Source organism: Pezoporus occidentalis, unplaced genomic scaffold (assembly GCF_034315485.1).
Source record: "Pezoporus occidentalis ecotype Australia unplaced genomic scaffold, CSIRO_AGI_Poc_V1 ctg95, whole genome shotgun sequence".
In the NCBI taxonomy this organism is placed as follows: Eukaryota; Metazoa; Chordata; class Aves; order Psittaciformes; family Psittacidae; genus Pezoporus; species Pezoporus occidentalis.
In genome coordinates, this window is record NW_026916315.1 from 1,524,247 (window position 1) to 1,545,200 (window position 20,954).

Here is a 20,954-nt window from a genome sequence, read left to right on the forward strand (position 1 = left end):
ATACATTCTAGGAGTCAGACTATTGTCTTCACCATGTATTAAGCTAATATATTAGCTAATTTATCCAAACGAACAAAAGTCGTTTGTAAGCCCACTTTTTCAAATATGCAAATCTGGCTTGCTCCCTCAATATTATTGTTATGACAGCCTCAGACTATTATAATTTACCTACCTAGTATGCACACTGTGTTCTTCACTATACAATTACCCATTCTATGTAAATTTATCTTTGTACTAGTGAATGTGGATTTAGCTTTCTATAGCTGACAGTGTAGTTCTACTGAGGCATTCATCCTTCCTTCCTCCTCAATTTTTTCAAAGGAAAAAGTAGTCACTATTTGCATTATTATCACAAGATTAGGGATAACTGGGATGTTAATTTTAAAAATTACACTGCAGATCTGGGTGGTGAAAGAAAGCAAGTAAGCAGCTATAGGAAGGCTTCACTGAGCCCACCATGCACTAGCAAGCATTGCATCATTGGCTTCATCGTTAGAGGACTCTATTTGGATGGTCAAACTCTTAAGCACAGCCATCCGTTAGTGCTTGGGAAGATTAGACGGACAGATGGCTCCTACAGAGAGATGAGTTAGAAAGATGAAGGGAGGGATATTTTTGCCAGATGAATGCTGCCAAATTTCACAGGGCACAAGAGATGCCCTGAGGTCTAGATCAAAAGCTAGTCCCCCAGGATCTTCTGGAAGAAAATAGTTCCTCAGTTCAGCCAAGCACTTGACCAGAGGAGTAATTGGAGACACAAAAATTTTCCTTTTGAATTAAGGATGTGCTTGTGTCCTTGATGACTAAGTTACTGTATCAGGCCACTGAACTAGCTAGAGAAATATCCAGCAAGAACTGTGTATAGACATGAAGGGGTCCTGACTCCCAAGTGCTAGCAGTGTATGGGAGAAATTGCAAGAGTGGCCATCGTGGCTTTCTCTTAGAATCATAGAATCATAGAATGATTAGGGTTGAAAGGATCTCAAGATCATCTAGTTCCAACCCCCTTGCCATGGGCAGGGACACCCCACACTAGACCATGTTGCCCAAGGCTCTATCCAACCTGGCCTTGAAAACTGCCAGGGAGGGAGCATTTACTGCTTCTTTGGGCAATCTGTTCCAGTGCCTCACCACCCTCACAGTAAGGAACTTCTTCCTTGTATCTAACCTGAACTTCCCCTGTTTAAGTTTAAACCCCATTACCCCATTAACCCATTAAAGCCATTACCTGTTGCTATAGTCCCTTACAAAGAGTCCCTCTCCAGCATCCTTGTAGGCCCCCTTCAGATATTGGAAGGCAAAAGCACATTTTCAGTAAAATACCAACAGATAAAAGTGAATGGAGAATCTGTGCAATGCCAGTGACTTACAGATACACTCAGAAGGCCCCTGTTGGCTTTTTCTCACTTTCTGGAGGTTTCAATGACTTAAGGTTCAAGAGTTGTGGGAGGCAAAGTACGTTGTTGAAAATTACATCAATGTATTGTTCACAGAAACTGAGAAAATGTTAATCATAAAGAACTTCACAATTTAAAGTGACACTACTGAGAGCAGATTACACCCAAATATTTGAACACATGATTGATGGCTGCAGGCACAAAGAAATGGGACACTGTGAAAGTGAAGATAAATAAAAGGACATACCAACCTAAACGCGTATTCTGCAGATTCTCTCACAAGATCTTTGGAAAAATGTATGTGGTTAATCAGCTTCTTCTCTGAGAGTTGTTTGGCTAAAGCTTGTGCTGCAGAGTGTGGAGGTCTTCACAGCTTCTTCTTGCTGCCCTCAATGCACCCACCTCTCCTACTGCGCATAGGAGCCCTCTGCTGCACAGAATAATGGTTTGATTTTTTTCAGCAGAGACCCAAGAAGATGACTCAATACCCCGCCCTGGATTTCAGCAGGGTCTATAGCTGCTACTAAAGCATCTATGCTAGTTTGGTTTCTTATGTCCCAGAGACTTCCAGTACTCAGTTCCATTAGAGGAAACTTTGAAAAGGTCTCTTGGCTACAGAAATTTTTTTTCGGCCTGTCTCCAAATGAATGTCAGGAAACAGAGCCCTAAATGATGAGCATAAACCCGAGCTTTTGAAGTCTGTAAATAAAAGGGGAAAGAACTGTGGGGATGGTGATTACTTTGAAATCCCACTGAAACCACAGGGGGCTGTAAGCATTTACAGCACCACTGGAAATGAAGTAACTAGGTGCCAGAACAGTGATTTAGCTGAAAAATAAGATAGCTAGTAGCTAGGTTCTGGGTTTATTCTCCCAGGTGGTGCCAGGTCAATTTATTCCATTTTGAAGTCAAATAGTGATTTCCCTACTTCCCTGCACCATTCCAGCTTGGCAGAACTGAAAACCAAGAGCGTCTTTTTGACTTTTCTTCTATGAAATAATAGAGATATCCCAAATGAAAGCTGCCTCCAAATACTGCTAAAGTATATCCACATTTCGTTGGTCAAGTAACATGGGACAAATAGTTCAAACAGGACCAGGATAGCTGGAGCCAGAGAGAAATGCAGCTAGATCTGGAGCAATGTCGATCTGGGAAGGCTTCAAGTCTGAGAGGCTCATGTGAGCTCATCTCTCTTTCACTGCATTTACAACCTGATAGGAAAAGGACATGTGAAGGAGAAAAACTTTTGAGGTAAAAAAAAACAAAACACCACAAAGCAAAAAAACCTCATGCTGCCATGTAGTCACTCTCTTATCTATTCAAGCTCTTACACAGTGCCCTCAACATAACATCCAAGTGCCTGTCAATCACCTATGCACTTATCTTCACACTGTCTCTGTGGGAGTAGGAAAGAAATCTTATCTCTACCATATAGATGGGCAGCTGAATCAGAGAAATTAAAGGCTTGACCTAGATACCTAAACATAAGCTTCCAGTGCCATCTAAGATGACCTGAGGCATGCAAGACATACACAGGGCTGGCGGGGGGACACATGACCTAAGGGAGATGCATGATCTTCTGGAGGCTAGGCAAGATATGTTGGCACACTGCAGTGGGAGACAAGTGTCTAGGTTTAGGCAATTGAACTGATTCCTGCTGTCAAGGCATTTACAGCAAAGCAGGAAGCTGAAGTCTACAAACTGCCTTGCTAGCACCCTAAATACAAGACTTACTTTCCATCTGCAAAGAGGGACACAACCTTTTTTTCACATTTTGAGCAGGCCTGTTCTATTACTGAAGCAAAGCTTCATTTGTCTGGGACCTCCAAAATAACTACTGCTGTTGCAGCCTGTGTATTGTCTTTTTCCTGGCTGATTGTGAACACACATCCACATAATCTTTCAGTCACTATCAAGATCTCACCCATGGAATACAGAGTTATTATCTGTCAAACTCAATAGAAACACTTAGAATATAATACAAGGAGACAGAGTAAGTTTCAGAGTGGCCTTCCTCCATCCCTTCCAAAAGACCAGACCTGATGTAGAATGGTGAATCTACCTCCCTGTGACACTATTTACAGAGAGATACTTTCATTTCAGCTCATGGCAAAACCCTGATAACAATTTAAGAGCTTATACTGAGCTTACCAAGAAGAATGGAAGGACGGTCAAGGTCATCACCCCCATAGGATCGCTATCAGTCTTGACATGTACAGCAAATAAGGTTCTCAAACAGCTGCCAAATCAGAAATAAGCAGTATGCAGAGAAGCTGTGCTGGCCTTGCTGCAGACTGTTATTTTGGTGCATTAGGCTGAGGACAGATTTGCAAAGCCACTCGAGCAATTCGGACATTTGGTTCCCCTTTGAAACAGCTCAGTGAAAGAGGTGGTGGCGAAGGACCAGCCTGGCAGCTCTGCTTGCTAGAACAGCTTCCTGCAGTGTAATCTACAGCCATGGAAGCATCTCTTCTCTCCTGTTTGCCCCTGTTGGTCTGGGCTATGTGCACATGCCTTGCAGGTCCACATCCCAGTTGCTACCCAGAAAAACAGGCTTTAACCAAATAAACACCAGGGATAAGGCTGGTTTCAATCATCCCTTCTGGCCTCTCTCTGAAGATAAAAGACATACATTATACACTATTCTTTCCCCAGCCACAACAGGTAGCCTCCATTGTATTCACAGCTGCAACAGTGAGCAGAATTTGCTGAATGTCTTAATTTACTTAAGCCTCCCAAATACTTGAAAGAGTAGAATTATTTTTATGTTATTATTTTTTAATATATGAAATCTGATTAGAATAATCCTGCAAGGCAGAGAGTGATAAGCAAGTAGAGTAGGTGAAAAAAAAGGTAATTTTAAAGGAGGAAATTGATTTCCTTCCATTCCTCCAAATTTGAATAATAAACTTGCACAAAAAATTTCTTTACAAGAAACTCCCAGAGATGCAACAAACTGTGATTAAAACACTTTAATAAATCATTTCTCAGAGCTCCTTACGAAAACAGGTAGGTTGTGATAGAGTAAAAAGTTTTAGACATTCACACTTGGAATTCAGTGGCAAACACTTTCATGGGGGTGCAGAGAAATTTGAAAAACACTTGAAATTAGTCATTGTCATGCAAAAAACTGAGGCTATAGGAATCTCAGTTCTTCATCCTCTTTTGCAACTGAGGTGTTACAAGCCAAAGAGAAGCATGACCAACAGGCATCTTTCATAGAATCATAGAATGGTTAGGGTTGGAAATGACCTTAAGATTCTACACTTTTGTTTTCTTGAGTAAAAAAGCAGATAATTCTCTCCTTTATCTGGGAACTACTTTGAGCTCTTTGGCACAAAAGCAGATCATGCTTTGACTTCACAGAAAGACATGATGATTTCCAGTTTTCAAATCAGGCACCATTTTAAACAAATTATTCACCAAAATCCTAAAACATTCATACCAGAGAAAACTCACTGAAAAATCATATTTTGATGCTTCAGAGAGGAACTGATTTCCTATATACGTAGTAGTATCAGCATGCACACATTCACTGGACATGACCCAAATGACTGAGCAGACCATGGTCTCAGGAATGCTGGGGTAAACACACTCATCTCAGTTTTCTTACTATATGAACATCAACAGGTTTGCTCTAGATATGATTCAGTGGCAAAGACATCAGAAACTGAAATAACCTTCAATACCACAGAAATAGTACCAGTCCTTCCACTGTTGCCTTGCTATATGATGCTTTACAGTAATGCTTCCACCACTAAAAGAAACAAGTGTGGAACAACATATTCTGTTGAGTCACACCCAGTCCACCTCCAAGCAAGAGTTAGGCCCACAGCTCTCATTAAGTCCTTGGTCAAGTCTGGATGGGACAAGACACCCTGGAGAGAGGAAGACACAGTGTATGGCACCATACAAGGGCTGTAAAGCGTTACTGAAGCACTGTGAATGCTAGACAGACTGCCCAGCAATCCACCCAGACGGTTTTTGGTACCCAACCTAGCACTGAAAAAGAGGTATTTCTTCACAGCCTAAGGAGATGTATTCTCAGTGGTCAGATAGCTTGCTAAGCTACCATCTCTGTTACTGATTTCTCTTAGCTGTCCCTAGGAGTTGAACCTATGGGAGCTGAATGCTAAGTTAAATGGACCCACAAGGATCACCCTTATGTTCATCTCAGTGCAAGGTGATGTACTGGGTGCCCAACACCTCTGAAAGCAAGGCTTTCAACTGCCTGAAAATCCATGCCCAATTTTGTCACTGCAAATTGTTTTCTTGCAAGACCTGACTGCTCGGCTCCTAGGGGCATCAGGACCTTACAAGTACTTCTTTTCAGAGCACTGCTGCAACCCTGAGGTTCTCAGGAGCTGATTCCAATTCTTCACCTGCCATCTTGTGAAGCTGACACCATAAACAGCCCCAGCTCCTTGGGTGGCTGAAAAAGAGATATCTTTGAAGCCCTGAGCAACTGCATTTGACATATGGTATTAAGATGTGCAAGGGAAGATGGCTGGCACAGTACGACTCTCCTGTGGTTCTTTTGCCTGCTCCCATTATCCTCAATGAAGATTGCTAGGGACGTAAATGCTGAGGAGCCAGAAAAGAGGTGAAATGGGAAAACAGAGAGAGAAGCAAGCCCTGCCTACACAGCACACAGCTTTTAAAACAAACTGGTTTGCTTGGACACAAGATACTACACAAACAAGTTGTGCTTCTGCTGATGCACCAGTTCACTGAATAATCACAGTGATACAAAAGAAAGCTTGTGATTAAGGCAAAGAATTAGGATCAGGAGGAACAGAAGGCCTAATCCAGTCTCCACACATGACCTTGTCTCATCACTCTTCTATGTTCAGTTTCCCTAACTATGTGACGAAGCTTCCCAGCATGAGTGGAAAATTATCTGAGAGCGTGGGAGAGGCCAAGAGCAACTCACAGGTAAGTGATAATAGGCTTTTTAAGGGGCCCACACCATTAGAACCTGCAGCCTCAGCTAAGTTTATTCCTCCCACTGCCAATGATCTAGATGACCCAGACACCCTGGCAAAAGAACTTCATTTTAACAGCTCTCTATCTACCAGACATGTGAGAGCCACAGGCTGGGTCCTGCATTATGCTGACAGTATTTATGTGATGCTCCCATCAGAGATTAAAGTAACGCAGCACCTCTCTGACCTAGCCTGCCATCAAAATCTGGTATTCAGCAAGAACTCTTGCTCCACCTCCTAGTTCAACACTGGCAGTTATCACCAGACTACCCTGCTTGTGATTTTACCTCAAGTATTTCTAGAGTCCTTCCCTTTGCTCTGTTCCCTTCCTGCTCACCACAGTGTATTGGCGCTACAGGCAGTAAATGCAAATCATAAAGCAGGTGACAGGGTTTAAACTGGAAACAGTCTGAAGTGCAATATCCCAATATCACAACAGGGTTAACCAAGCTGCAGTCTGTTCTTAGAGATGTTTTATAGATTTCTCTCCCCTAAACAAAAGCTGATAGATGTGACTCCTGCAGCAATCCTCCACTTTCTCCTGTGGAAACACTATGTCTGCCTTCGGGTTCAATGTTTGCAAGGGCAGAGCACCACACTACGTTTGAGGATTGCAAAAAGCAGGAAGAAGGGAAGCCCTCATGCAAGGTCTCCAAGTTTTTTCCACATTAAGCCAGAAAAAGGGGATGTCAGCTCCCAGACAAGTCTACAAGCTGAGAAGCATTGGATGGCAGTGTCATTTTAGATGCCTTCCTACCACACCAGGTGTCTATGGGACATTGTCATGGTTTAGACCCAGCCAGTTACTCAGCACCATGCAGCTGTTCCCTCACTCCCGGCCTCCTTCTTCCCCTCCCCAGGGTGGGATGGGGATAAGAATTGAAACATACATGCATAGACATCCCCTGTGGACAAGATCCTGCTAAGCCTCAGTGCAGATACAAACAGACAGGTTTGTATCTGAGAAGGACATGGAGCACCACTCAAGACAGCAGAGCCAGTGCTGTTCAGCTGCAGCTCCCGGAGCATGCCAGGAGAGGCAATGAGGAAAAAGGAAGGCTTTTGACCAGCCAAATGCCCACAGTGGCACTAAGAGGCACAATAAGATGGAAGCTCCTTTAGACAAGTCAGGATAATAGCTGTAAGACTTTTTCCTCTAAAAACTAGGAAGGCAATAACTAACATAATGGATCCCAACTGTAGCTGGTTGCACACCTACACAGCACTCATCTCCTGAGCTGGCTGGATCTCTGCCAAAGGTCCTTCCTCCACCCAGAGTCTGCTTTGCCCTATTGGAAAGCAAGAGCCTCACCGCAGCTATCTACTTGACATGGGAACAGGTACAGTACAGAAGAGAGGGGGCTGCAGGAAATAGATGGTATCCCGCAGCTGCAGTTGGTGACTGTTCTCCTTGGCACTAAGTACAGTTCAAAACTCAAAACCCGTTAGCTGCCCTAGCTCCACCAACAGTGGTTATCCAGTGTCAGGAGGAAAGGGGAACCCTCTGCAGTGCACATAAATCAACTTAGAGCAATATGGGACAATGTGGTGACCCCTCAACCCACCAGGAATAGGGAAATAAATCACTTTAAAAGGCACACGATCTGCCCCAAGTGCATGGGCTTTAAATACTGCATCAGAAATATCAAGAACTGCCCTTCTCAACCCCTGCTTGCTTTGGAGAGATTCCTGCTGGGGGAAGCAATAGCCAGACACAGCCATTGCACTTGTGGGTATGTCAGAACTAGGCTATATCTTGTTCTTCATATCATTTTGCACGTGCCTAGAAAGTTAGACACTATCTTTCTTGGTGCCTCCTCACCTAATGGCCTTGTTCAAAATCCCTGAGGTCCTATTTTCCTTTCTTTTATTTAATGCTTACCATGATCTATCTAGTGGTGGAAGAGAAAAGGCTGTGCAGGAGATTCATGCTGATTTCTATCTCAGAGCCTTTAGAGAGAAGCAGACAATCTTTGCCCAGCTGCAGTAATTCCTCTGCAGTGCTCCGGCCAGGCAGCAATTGGGAGTCTGTAACATGTGCGTGTGTGCATGCAACTCCCAACTGCTGTTATCAATAATGCATTTAGCGCTCAGCTTTCAGAGGAGCTGACCAAGGAAGCTTCTCATAAAGAGAAGCCAATCCTTCAGCCTTTTCAGGAGGAAAGTGGTGAGGAGATGGGAAGACTCACCATTGTCATGCCACATCTTATTTATGTCAAAAGGGTGTGCAAATTTCAGAAAGCTTTTAGAGTGGGGCTAGTGCCTAGGTATGTCTTTGGGGGATTAGAAAGCACATTGTGAATATTAAAATACTTTCAACTTTCTGAGATTCATCTAACTTATAGAATAGAACTGAACAAAAGGCAAGTGCTGCTTCTGAAGCATAACTCCCCTGTACCTCGGATGACATTGGCTATGTCAGAGATGGCAGGACTCCCTCATACTGCCTCCTTCTCACCTGCAGTAGTCTCCAGCTCTGGGGCCCCCAACTAACGATATGGACCTGTCTAGAGGAGGCCATGAAGACGCTCAGAATGCTGAAGCACCTTTTCTATGGAGAAAGACTGAGAGAGTTAGGCTGTTCAGCAAGGAGAAGGATACTGGAAGACCTTACACTAGCCTTCCAGTACATAAACAAGCTAACAAGAAAGCTGGCATGATACTTTTACAAGGCATGTAGCGATAACACAAGGCAGAATGTCTTTAAACTAAAAAAGGTCAGACTGAAATCAGACATTAGGAAGTTCTTCCCTGTGAGGGTGGCAAGGCCCTGGCAGAGGCTGCCTAGAGAATTTGTGGCTGCCCCATCCCTAGCAGTGTTCAAGGCCAGGCTGGATGGGGCTTTGGGCAACCTGGTCTAGTGGAAGGTACCCCTGCTCATGGCAGGCAGTTGGAAATAGATGATCTTAAGGTCCCTTCCAACCCAAACCATTCTGTGATTCTTGGTGGCTGGGATGTTGACCACCAAACTAATTTGTGACTTGCATGCACATGCAAGGAATATATTGATTTCAGACAGAGACAATTAATTTAATGTTGTTTAAAAGTTTCAGGGCTTGCCAGAGTTTTCCATGGAAGAGCAATCACCTCCACACAACAAAAGATGCAATCTGGAGTTCATCAGCAGGGAAGAAGGGCCTCTTTTTAATTAAGAAAAATCTGCAGGGGATGCCACAGGCATAAGTCTATATAGTGTCCACGCACCAAGACATATCTTTTGGTCTGCCTGTGTTGTCTGAAACACACTGATGTGAGATTAATAAAGAACGGTTATGGAAAAGGAAAAAGGACGACAGCAACAAGGCAAGTAGCAGAAGCTGTTGGAAGGTGTAACTAAAGAACAGCAAAACTGCACAGAAGTGAAATTAGTCACAAGAGTAAAAGATCAAGCATGTAACCTAACTGCAGGCAGAAAGGCAATGATCATAGAATCATAGAATAGTTAGGGTTGGAAAGGACCTTAAGATCATCTAGTTCCAGCCCCCCTGCCATGGGTAGGGACAGCTCACACTAAACCATGCCATCCAAGGTTTCATCCAACCTGGCCTTGAACACTGCCAGGGATGGAGCATAAATATGATACACCATAAAGGAACTAATGAGTACCATTCCAACCATGATTACTTGGTTTTCTGGTCCTATAAGTCTACAGATGGCTGCTGGTGATGCAGAGATTAGAAAGCTTGGAAAATAATGGCTATGTGGGCTCTAAACCATCCCATCTGGGCTCAGCCTCCAGCAAAGTAAGGATTTCTTCCTCCACAACACAGAAGAGGCCATGATTTTACTACTGGAATTCCCAAAATCTCCTGTTTTCTCATAATTCTGCATCAGTTACTGTGCCCTCTACTCCCAGCTCCTGTACCATCTTGAGAGGCAGGCAGGCATTAGCCATGGGCAGGTTGATCACATACCCATTTCTCCTGTGAAGGGGTCCTGGGCCTACAGAGCAATCAGAACCACTGAAATGGCTCCCAAGCACCAAGTGAGCTTTGTGTGCACATCTGAGCTTAAGTTATTGTTAATTTGTAAAACAACCCGCTCTGCAGAGGGTCTATGATTTTGGTTAAAATGACCCACTCTGCAGAGGGTTTTAGATGTTTATTAAACCAACCTGCTCTGCAGAGGAACCAGGTTAAAATAAAGCTTTTATTGTAATGATGATGCCAAAGACCCCTAAAGAACCTGCCTGTCCCTGTGGTGTTGGGTGGCATCATCTCAAAACTCCATGGACCCAGTCCTAGAGCCTCTTACTGTTCCAGAGAAAAAAAAAACCTAACAGGAAAACAAAAAGAAGCCTTGCAACAGATATACTATCATTGAAAATTTAGAAGTTGAATAATATAATTAAATGCCCCAGTAATAAACAACCAGCAGATCTGAAATACTCAGCTATTTTCCCTTGAGGTTGACATTTGCAGCTTTCCAGGAGAGCCAGGTATATTTTTAAAACCAAGTCAGCCCCAGCATCAGCAGACACAGCAGGCAGGGAATGATGGGCTCTGCCTTCAATGCACACTGCTTTTCTGCTGCCCTCTAACCCACTGTCACAAGGCCGGAACTGAGCTCAGCCTTAGCCAGCACCGTACAGAAGACAGACCTTGCAGAGCCTTTTTGGTGCACCTCATGTATACCATGAGACCAGACACAAGGACCAGGCATGGTTCAGAAGACCCTGGAGTGGATCCAAAGCCATGTCCTGCCTGCCTGCTCTGCTGCCAGGATGCCTCTGGGCATCGCTGCTGGCGAGCTGCCCCTACGCTCCTCCCTGCTCGCGCACAGATTGCAGGCTCCTTGGCACAAGCACGCCGGCCATCCCACGCGCTCTGCAGAGCTAAGCACGCTGTCAGCATGCAACACACCACAGCAGTGACTGGCTGCCAGTAGTACAAACAGATCCATTCCACCCCAGTCAGATGAATTCACAGCAAGAGAAGCTGGGTAGGTTTGGAGTTTTCCTTGCAGTAAGGAGTGGCTCTTTCAGAAAAGGTGCCAGAAGAGGCAACTCAAAGTGGGTGGTAATCCCCAGGGGCTGCATCCCTGCTGCAGGGAAGACCAGGGAGCACAGATTTAGCAAAGCATTAAGGAGCAATTTCAGCAATTTGCTGAACTAGAGCTTGTATAATAAGCACATTTCAGGCCGGGTTCATAACTCCCACCAAGCACATTTACTCCACCAATTTCGCAAGTGTCCTGTGAGGCACCTTGCTATGTAACTACAGCCCATAAACCAGCCCTATATCTTGGGGCTCATGGGAAAAAAAGAAAAAAAAAAAGCTATGGGACCTGAACTGAGTTCCTGTAATTCAGAGACTTCAAGAAAATTATTTTTGCTTTGCAGATGCTTAGTCAAGACAGTACCCTTTCACAGCAAAGCAGGGATGGTTCAGGCTCCCATCCAGGCTTTTCCACTACAGTTCACTACATTCTCCACTGATTTAGGCAGTCTGCTTGAAATTGCCTAGGTACTTTGAGCCCCTTTTCCTTCTCCTGGAAAGCCACATTACAGTTCAACAAAGTTTCCCATTTTTAAAGTTTTCTATCACTTGACTCCCAGTGATAATTATATGCTCATTCAATACGTTTGTTTCTTGGGTTTCTTAGCCTATGACTGGCCTATCTCCTGCTTTCACCTCCAGAGCCATTAGTTACTGTTTGGCACACTATTCACTAGTTTTATCCATTCTATATTTGAGTTTGGTATTATCAGAAATGAGATCCGAATCACTTAATTAACATACACCTGACCTCAGCCAAACAGGTCTTCACTCAGAACTTCCCTCATTTCATATCAGTTCTGGACCCAAGAAGAACAGTATTGTCCTCCCCTTACTGCAAAATAAGATGTTAATAACAGTCCCACTGTCACACTTTGTGTCCTAGAGTTTTGTCTAGGTTTCATTTGTGGAAAACAGACAATGGAACTATTTATGGACAAAACAGACACTGAATAAATAGCACTAAAAACAAGCAAAGCAGGCTGGAGAGTTTGAGGAAATGAAAAATAATAACCCAGGCAGAGGAGCTCAGTTACTGGCCACTCCTGCATCCCTCAGCCAGCAGGATGCACAGGAAAAGCAATGAAAGAGGCTTCTGCCATGACTGCCTCTCCAGAACAACATCATGACAGTCAGCCTTTGGCTCTTATTTGCTGAAATGAGTGCTTCACTCATGCATCACTTCTGCTAAGGGCTTCCCCACACACCAAAATCCAACTCAAATATTGTATTGCCATTGACCATTCTCCTTTAACCACATCATTTTCCCTAGAGTGGTTAATTCATCACACACAACACACAGGAGAAAATCAGGCAAGCTCTATGCAACACAACTGCTGCTTAACACCTGCTCCAAGGAATTTGCCTTTCTGTTTATCTAAGGTTAGGCCTGTATATTTGGCCTCAAGGAAATCAGCAGAAGGAACGCTGTGCAGAAGATGGAAGCTACAACTGATTCATCTCTGTAATTTCTACTCTTACCTTTCATACAATTTAGAGCAATCCCTCTCTGCTGGGGTTTTGCCCTCCTCCCCCTTCCATCATTAAGGAAACCATGTGGGACCAAAATGCTCAACCAGAATCTAAACATTCAGTCTGATTTTATTAGGAGCGGTAAAGCAATATAAAGCACTCTGAAGTTCTTTCAGAATGGGAATCTGTAATGTTTCTTTGGGGAAGTGTCAAAATGAGATGAGTCAGCACCACTGGAGCATTTTCCCCCCATTTTCTTCCAAAACGAAATTTCAGCAAAAGACCATAATGTATCTCAATACTAACAGACCACCTCTCACAAAGGGGAATGTCCCATCCCTGCGCCTCCAGCTGGCATTAGGTGGAACATAGGACATTACTAAATATCCTGTGCAACCAAGACTAAGAGAAGGCATTTCTTATTGAAGCATACTCATTCTTCATTATTTGCACTGCTATTATTTAAGACAAGGAACAGCCAGCTAGGAAAACAGGATTAGATCCTGCTGTTACAGATTTGTCCTCCAAACTGTCTCTTGCTTGAATAGGTGAAAGCTTAAGTCTGACCCAACTCATTCCAGGTATCAATACAGGGTGCAGAGCAGCAGCCTGCCTGTAGGAGCCCCACTGTGGTACTGTGCTAGGAAAGTCCAAGAAACACAGGTTCCTCAACAGGATTCCAGATGGGAATCCTGTCCCCAAAAAAAGTTACAATATTGAACTGTCCCAGCTCTCCTCATCCGACAAGCAGTCTGGGTAGCCCCACCAAGTGAAGTCATACCCATTTCTAGCTCTTACAACATCCTGAATAACCCTTGGACCAGTGTGGGCTAGTACTGGTCCTGCCCAGCTTTCACCAGTCACACACAGGAAGGGAGAGCTCGCTCTGCTGCGGTGAAAGGAAAGCTGAACCTTCGAAGAGCTTCTGAGAGCCAAGCAGAGCAACGTGGATGGCAGCACATCTCCAAGGAAAAAGGAACCACTTTGCAATTGGTAGCCATGTTTACAAGCTCCCATGCTATCAGGGTGGTATGCCAGGATGCCAGCCAGGAGCTGTATTACAGGAATGTTCAATGCAAGACAGGAATCTGCTCCCAGGGGCTGGCACTCCTCAGCACAGCTGCTAACTTGAGCATCCATTTTGTTCCCTCCATGTTTATGAATAAGCCAGGAAACAGGAGAAGTTTCACATCTCCCAGTTAATGCCTTCACTCAGTGAGCCCCTTTATCTACTCTTCCTCACTGGCTGTTTACTCTGGAGGGAAATTAAAGGCACATTACATTGCGTTCCTGCTGTGCTTTGCCTTTGGAGACATTTCTCTCTCTCCACTGACCTAACTCCCTAATGATGCATGTAAACTAAGGAATCCCCCCAGCAAGTATCCTTGCTTGCAAAGTGTGCAGAAGGAACATGTCCAGGATACCTGCCTGGCCTATGTGTACTCCTGACCAGATCAACTAGCCCCACTGGAGGTCAATTAGGAATTAAAGAAATGGTGTGGGCTGGAGCAGGTTTAACACCCCAAGCCTATTAGGGCAGAGAATGCAGCACTATTCATTTCCAGCCCCTGACCTTGAAACAATGTAAATAAGAGTGCAGCAACCCTAGACAAGTTCTAGCAAAATAGTTATAGCGTTTCAAGCAGATTAAAAAAAAACACAGCATACATACTTCCCCAGATGCTTGTTTATTATTATGCAAGACATGTTTATTATGCAAAATGGTAGAGCAGAAAAAAAAGCAGAGAAAAAGAAAATGCAAAGACATACTGAGCTCTTAAAGTGACTTGGGTTTTTTCAATGCTGTTTAGATTTTTTTTAATTGTGCATAATCATTCCCTTATTAGCAGGAATCTTTGAAGTGATTCAAGCTCCAATTTCAGCATTTCAAACTCAGAGGTTTATACTGTAAAATCATATTGAGCTCTCATAAGCAACCCATTTTTTTTCTCTGTATTCTGTATCTCAGCTAAGGTTTTCTCAGTCTTTCCAATAAATTATGTATTGCATTTTGCCATTTCAAAAATAATTAGAACTTTGAGCTAAACAACAAGGAATATCTGAGAGCAGTACATTTCAGAAGAAAAGTGTTATGCACTGGGAGCAAAACCAGTCCCAGCTGCAGCACCACTGAATTATACATATCGTCATATTGAGAGCTGCAATTTCAGTGTACCTGGAGTGATTGGGTGAGCCTGCAGAGGCTCTAGAAGCCCCATGATGAGCCTCTGCTCCAGGAGAACCAGGTTTGCTTCTCAGATGAAACACTTTGCATGCACTCTTCCCCATGCCTTTGGTCTCATCTTCCCAAGCCACTAAGCACTAAGACAGTACAAGTAATACCCACTGCCCTTCATTCATTCTGTATATTTTTACATTTTAAAATGCTAACAGTGGATCCTCAGAAGAATCATGTCACTCCCTAGAACAGCTGCTGATAAAACCCTTCATGCACTATCAGGGAATTTACAGCTGTTCTACATTACTAGAAATCAAATGGGAACACACCGATGACTGTGCAAGCTTGCTATGAAGACAGTGTTTTGCATCCTACTGTCTGCAAAGCCAGGTGTCTCAGATCATGACCTGATTTTTTTTTACCTCCTAAGCACCTCCCCAGCAGACCTCAGAGGTATTAATAAGCTAGTCTGGAAAAAAAACTGAGGTATCTAGTGTAAGTAAACAATGCACAAAAGCCACAAACAGCTGCTTCCCAAGCAAAGAGGGGTTGGCACCTAATGCATTTAGGCCTCTGAAGCTGGCTAGGGATCTCTGGCTGGCTGCAACTCAGCAACCCAACCCCACACTATCCCTACCTATCCCTAACTAAAGAGGTGAGGAAACTCACTGCTAAAGGTAAAAATGGGGCCAAGCATTTAGGAAGGTCTTCTGCAAAGAGCCTTCTCCACAAGTTTGGCTTTAGAGGACCCCACTCCGTACTGATTGGCACCAGAAAGACATTTTCCAAGGGCTGGTTATTGTAAACCCATTCAAGAGCCCATTCACACAAACTCAGAAGGAGCTGGCACAAACCACTTCTGAGGCCAGGCTGATAATAGCCTCTGGTTTCATCCAGGGCGGAGGATGTCAGCCAAGGTCTCAGCTGACTCAGACAGATTAAATATCACCAGAAAAACACCAAACAAAAAAACAAAACAAACCCACAGCAATGATGTGTGCAGTTACAGCAGCCACAATCTGGGCTCAAGAAAAAACAAAACAAAACCAACAAACAAACAAAAACCTCAAACAAACCACGTTTCCCTGGACAAGTGCATTTTATCTGAAAGCAGACCTGGGCTTGAGGGTGTTGTAAGAAGTCCTAGCAGGACTAGGCCTGGGACAAACAGCAGGGGAGGCAGCCAAGCTTTATCAGTGGATCTGCATGAGTGAACAGAATCTATGGGGAATAGTCATTTTATTTTTTTTTGTTTGTTTGTTTGTATTTTCTAGAAATGGAGAGAGAAAAAATAGGTGTATGCACAACACCAAAGAAAACTGGCCTGAGACAGAACAAACCTGTAGTTTAGGGTCTGCTAAACAAAGGAACAGGGACAATGTGTCCTTTGGTGTGGGCAGCAGTCAGGTACAGGTAGCACGGCCAGGGATCCTGCTCACCCCAAGATGAATAGACTCGAGTCCTGCCAAAGTAATTCCCCAACACAGTCTTCAAGACTGACACAGCTGTTCCAAATGTGGGATTGGACTGGGATCCTGGCCCTACAAGGAAACTGCAGCATCCAGAAGAGACTACTTGAACAGTGTCTTGGTCTTCAGTTAAACCACAGCAAAGACACTGAGCTCTTCTCAGCCATATCCAGTTATTTTATAGGATCCTGGTCTCATCCCTTGGTTTTGATGCTATGGGTGGTTTCGCCCACACTCTCTGCTCCTAACAGGCTTTATCTACAAGTTTTCATTTTTTCTTGCCTTGGGGTCTGCTCCAAAGCACAGTGAATTCATTGATATACTGCTGTAAGACAGAGCCACTAGTCAATACAAGAAGAAAACACTGTCCAGCAAGTTCCATCTCACTGGATGAAATCAGCAGCATCTATTTACTGAGAGCAGAATCCTCGAATCATATTGAGTAGTTTAACTTTTACTAGTTCAGAGATGAATGCCATCAAGCCATAGCACATAAAAAGCTCCACTTCATTAACCACTGGCCATCAGTGCATCCTTATTCTTCCCAGATTAACCTTCCTACTTAAGGCAGGAACACTTGCTGGGAATAAGCAGCGCCCATTAAACCACCCTCATATGCATACATGTATGATCTGGTGCCTAACAGGGCACTTCATACGACGAGCAGATGTGTTTCCTGGACACATGGTCCTCCTGCTGCTCACCACCTCTTGGTATGTCCCTCCCATTCTCCCTATTGTCTCACTATTGCTAGCAAGAGATATTTTTTCTCTGCATCGTCTTTAATCTCTCAGCTGTCAACTTCATATTTCCAACCTTCCATTTCTTCTCTTACCTAAGCCTCACACCCTTCTCTTCCTTACACTATTTGTTTAGAAAATGCTGACCCCTCATTGCTCCAAAAAGATCCTCCCAGGCTGGGTGTGGCTGAGACACACACTGCTTTCCTGCAGTCCTCATTTACAGGGCACCAGAGATATGAGGTGCCTCAGTGCTGGGCCGGGACCCTTTATGCCCAGCACTGCACAAGCGCAGGGCAAAATGTCAGTCTGGACCCTCCTGACTATGTGCCTAAAGGGAAGCAGGCATGATAATGCAGTACCACACCACACTTAGTATTACCTTTTAGGCTCTGATAGCTTTACAAAAAGAGGAAGTTTTCATTGTTAGTAAACCAATGTAATTTATTTAGCAGCAGTCATTTAGGTTTACTGGGCTATGAAAGAACAGGAAGCGTCTGGCATCCAGAGAGATCCAGATTGATCTCTCTGTCTCTTCTTGACAAGCAGCCAGTTTTGAGACCTATCTCGCCAGGCATACTAAAACATCCACTTGCTGTTTTCTACCCTGAGCCACTGGGGAAACAGAGCTTTGTTACCTCCTGAAGGGGAAAATCGCAACCATATGAGCATGTTTAAAACTAACCAGGAACAAAGTTGGATGGTAAGAGTCAGGAAAATTCGCATACAAGCAAGTCAGACTGTTGTCCTTTCAGTGGTCCCATCTCCATTCTCAGGTATGCTTTTAATGCTATGTAAATGCCTAGACAAGAGCAGAATCACTGCACTGTAAATTTACACAAAGGCAGATGAGATTAGAATCTCAGCTATACACTTTAAAGATATCATAACTACAGAAATGAGAAGTGTATTATTAACTATCACTTTTTATTATGTAGAACTAGAACAAAGTTATTTCAAGCATAAAAAATTCTGCCAAAGTGCTGCCATATTTAATAAATCACTGAATCAATTATTCACTGTGAAAATCAATTACTTACTTCAAATAAGAATCTTATGAATAACCTTGTGCCCTTTCATGCCATTTAAGAAAGTTATAGGGGAATTAGTCAGTAAAAAAATGCCTCACTTATCTTTTATGCTCATTAAAAAGACCACACAAATACAGTGAAATTCTGCCAGCAGAATAGTCCAGAATCATTTTAGTGAAGTCAGAGTATCGCTGTGGATTTACACTGCAGTAAAAACACAGCATTGGGGCACCACCTATGATCAGTTATGCAGGCGCAATTCAGAAGAGTTCCATTCAGTCCACGCCATTTTGCAAACGTGAAACCAGAATATAACCAGCCAACCACATAAACTCCTCTACAACATGAACTACATTAAGTAACTACTCAAAGAAACACAAAGCGTACCCTCACAGGTCAGGAATTATTGCCATGAGTCTCCGCGGAGACACTTTAAAGTGAATATTGCATGGCCTTGCAGCAGCTCCCTGGTTCCTGCTTTTGAAGATTTGCTGATATGTGACCATTTCCAGAAAATGCTGCAAGTCCCAATGCAGCCTCCTTCCTCCCACCTACAAAACCAAAGCACTCCAGGACCCCAACAGTGCAAAGTACTTACTGAGCTGTAGAGATATCCCTCAGCATTCATGGCAACATACAGACCTGCCTTCACCCCTTGAATTGCCACCACACGAAGACCCACAGGAATTAGATTGAAAAGGGCTGTGGAAAGAAGAGAAAAGCAAAGGTTATGGAGACACCACCTTTGTGCGGCCAGTGCTGCTTTTTGCCCCAGGGCCAGCCCACCCCACTCCTGACATTTACCAGAAGATACTGGACTAGAATCAAAAGGCCTGCTTCCAGGTACAAGAAAGGCCTGCAGCCAGTGTTGAAGGGAAATTTTTTAAAGTGCTGAGTTTGGCTGCCTCCCAGAAGCTTTAACACACCCATCAGTCTGTTTGATCACTACCTTTGCAATGCCAAGGACTTACACATGCACTCAAGTTAGCGCATCTCAACAGTTTTTCATGGGCTAGCTGAGCTGTGCTAACTGCCCATGGCAAATGCAACAGCACAGCTTAGTGTAGTTCACCCTGAAACACATTTTAAACCTAGACACACTTTCCTGCATTTGCCATATGCTAAAAGAGTATACAGACAGCAACCACAGCCAGAAGGATAAAAATTAGCTTGACTTTGTGTCTGTGTGACCCCTGCTGTCAAGGGAATGAAGAAACTCAGGAAGAGACAGTGCTCCACTCCAGGACCTGAGCGCTGTTGCTTATTTAGAAGCCACACTAGACAGGATGGAACAGGATAAGACCTTGCAAGACCCAATTCTACTTCAATCTTATTGATTAAAGCATTGCAATCACTATCTCCAAATTTATTACTTTATTGCTTAATTCCAAGTAGATCCTGTAGTTCACTGAAAGACCTTTCCCAGGAGCATATACATTAACGTATTGTCAGGCTTTTGCTACATTTCTGACACAATGGGCTCAAAGAGGAGAGGACTGTCAGTGTTGATTGAGTACTGAGGCATTAGCATGTTTTTTTTCTACTGAGATTTCTAGGACAAAAGTATCCAGATGTTGTAGGACTCTATGTGTTTCAGCTTATGAATAGCTAACTAGACCTTGTTCCATGTAGCTCAGGATATGGAAAGATTGTTCACAGGGCCAGGCAGAACTGTGAGCACAAACACAATGGAAATACTTCACTCAAGGTCTCTTCCCACTCAACTACACTGAAACAGTAATATTTTTTTCTGGTTCCCTAGTCCTGAGGTCAGACTGCCCCTTCCACATTCATAAAGCATTTCTCATGGCTTTTTAACACTTACTTATTTACTAAAGCCTGCTCGAAACTTTGAGCTTTGGGGTGCTCAAATTAGCCCAGGGCAGATCTGTGAATGGGGAGAGTGCAGAGGAAAGACTGAGGGACAGAGCATGCAGTGAAGCATTCTTTTTTTCCAGCTGACCTTTAAGGACACTATCCTCTAGCTGATTCATTTTATAGATCATGTACAAAGTTTTATGCCTGACACATCACACTGCAGCAAGCATAGCACAAAGGGGTTTTCACATAACGGCTGTAGGAGAAACAGTCCTTCTCACTGTGCCATCTCACAGTCATTCCTTCCCTGGAAGATGGACTACTGCTGATTTAATGCCAGCCCTGAAGCATACAGCTTTTGCTGAAACGGTCTATTCAAAATGCTATGGTTCCTCAGGCCAGGCTTGTGTTAATCCTGCTATGACAGGAGGGACCAGAGTCCAGTTCAACAGGAGACTGGTTAGATATGCATGTGCTAAGTAATGCATGTATTTAACTCAACCATAAGATGCTTCTCAAGAACCTCTGTCATGTACAGCCTGTGAATTTCTGCAGAGGGGAGGAGATGAAAGTTTTAGCTAATATGGAGAAAAGTGGGCGATGGGAGAACTGAAACTGTGGCTTTGTTATTTCCTTGCTACATAAGCTTGAACCAAACTACAGAGATCAAACTACAAAGTCTGATCTAAAGTCCCAGGATTTTTTTGCAGAATTTCTTAGAAGAAAAAGTAGAGCCCAAAAGGTCTGCGAAATGTAGTGGGAAACTGGTTACATTAAACCTGAACTCTCACTGGATTTGCTTAAAGGTCAGAGGCGGATCCCTTTTCAGAAGTAAAACCTGAAGAGAGCACAAGAGGTAGAAAGC

The 20,954-nt window shown here is 43.7% G+C and overlaps 1 protein-coding gene across 3 annotated transcripts in view; it reads right to left on the reverse strand.

The window, feature by feature from the left end:
- The window catches only part of FGF12 (fibroblast growth factor 12), a 228,904-nt gene that overhangs the window by 54,986 nt on the left and 152,964 nt on the right, over window positions 1-20,954 (reverse strand). For all 3 annotated transcript variants that reach the window (XM_062606315.1, XM_062606316.1, XM_062606314.1), the window contains one exon: window positions 18,870-18,973. In XM_062606315.1, the coding sequence (XP_062462299.1) occupies window positions 18,870-18,973 (104 nt within the window). The remainder of the gene's footprint in view (window positions 1-18,869; window positions 18,974-20,954) is intronic.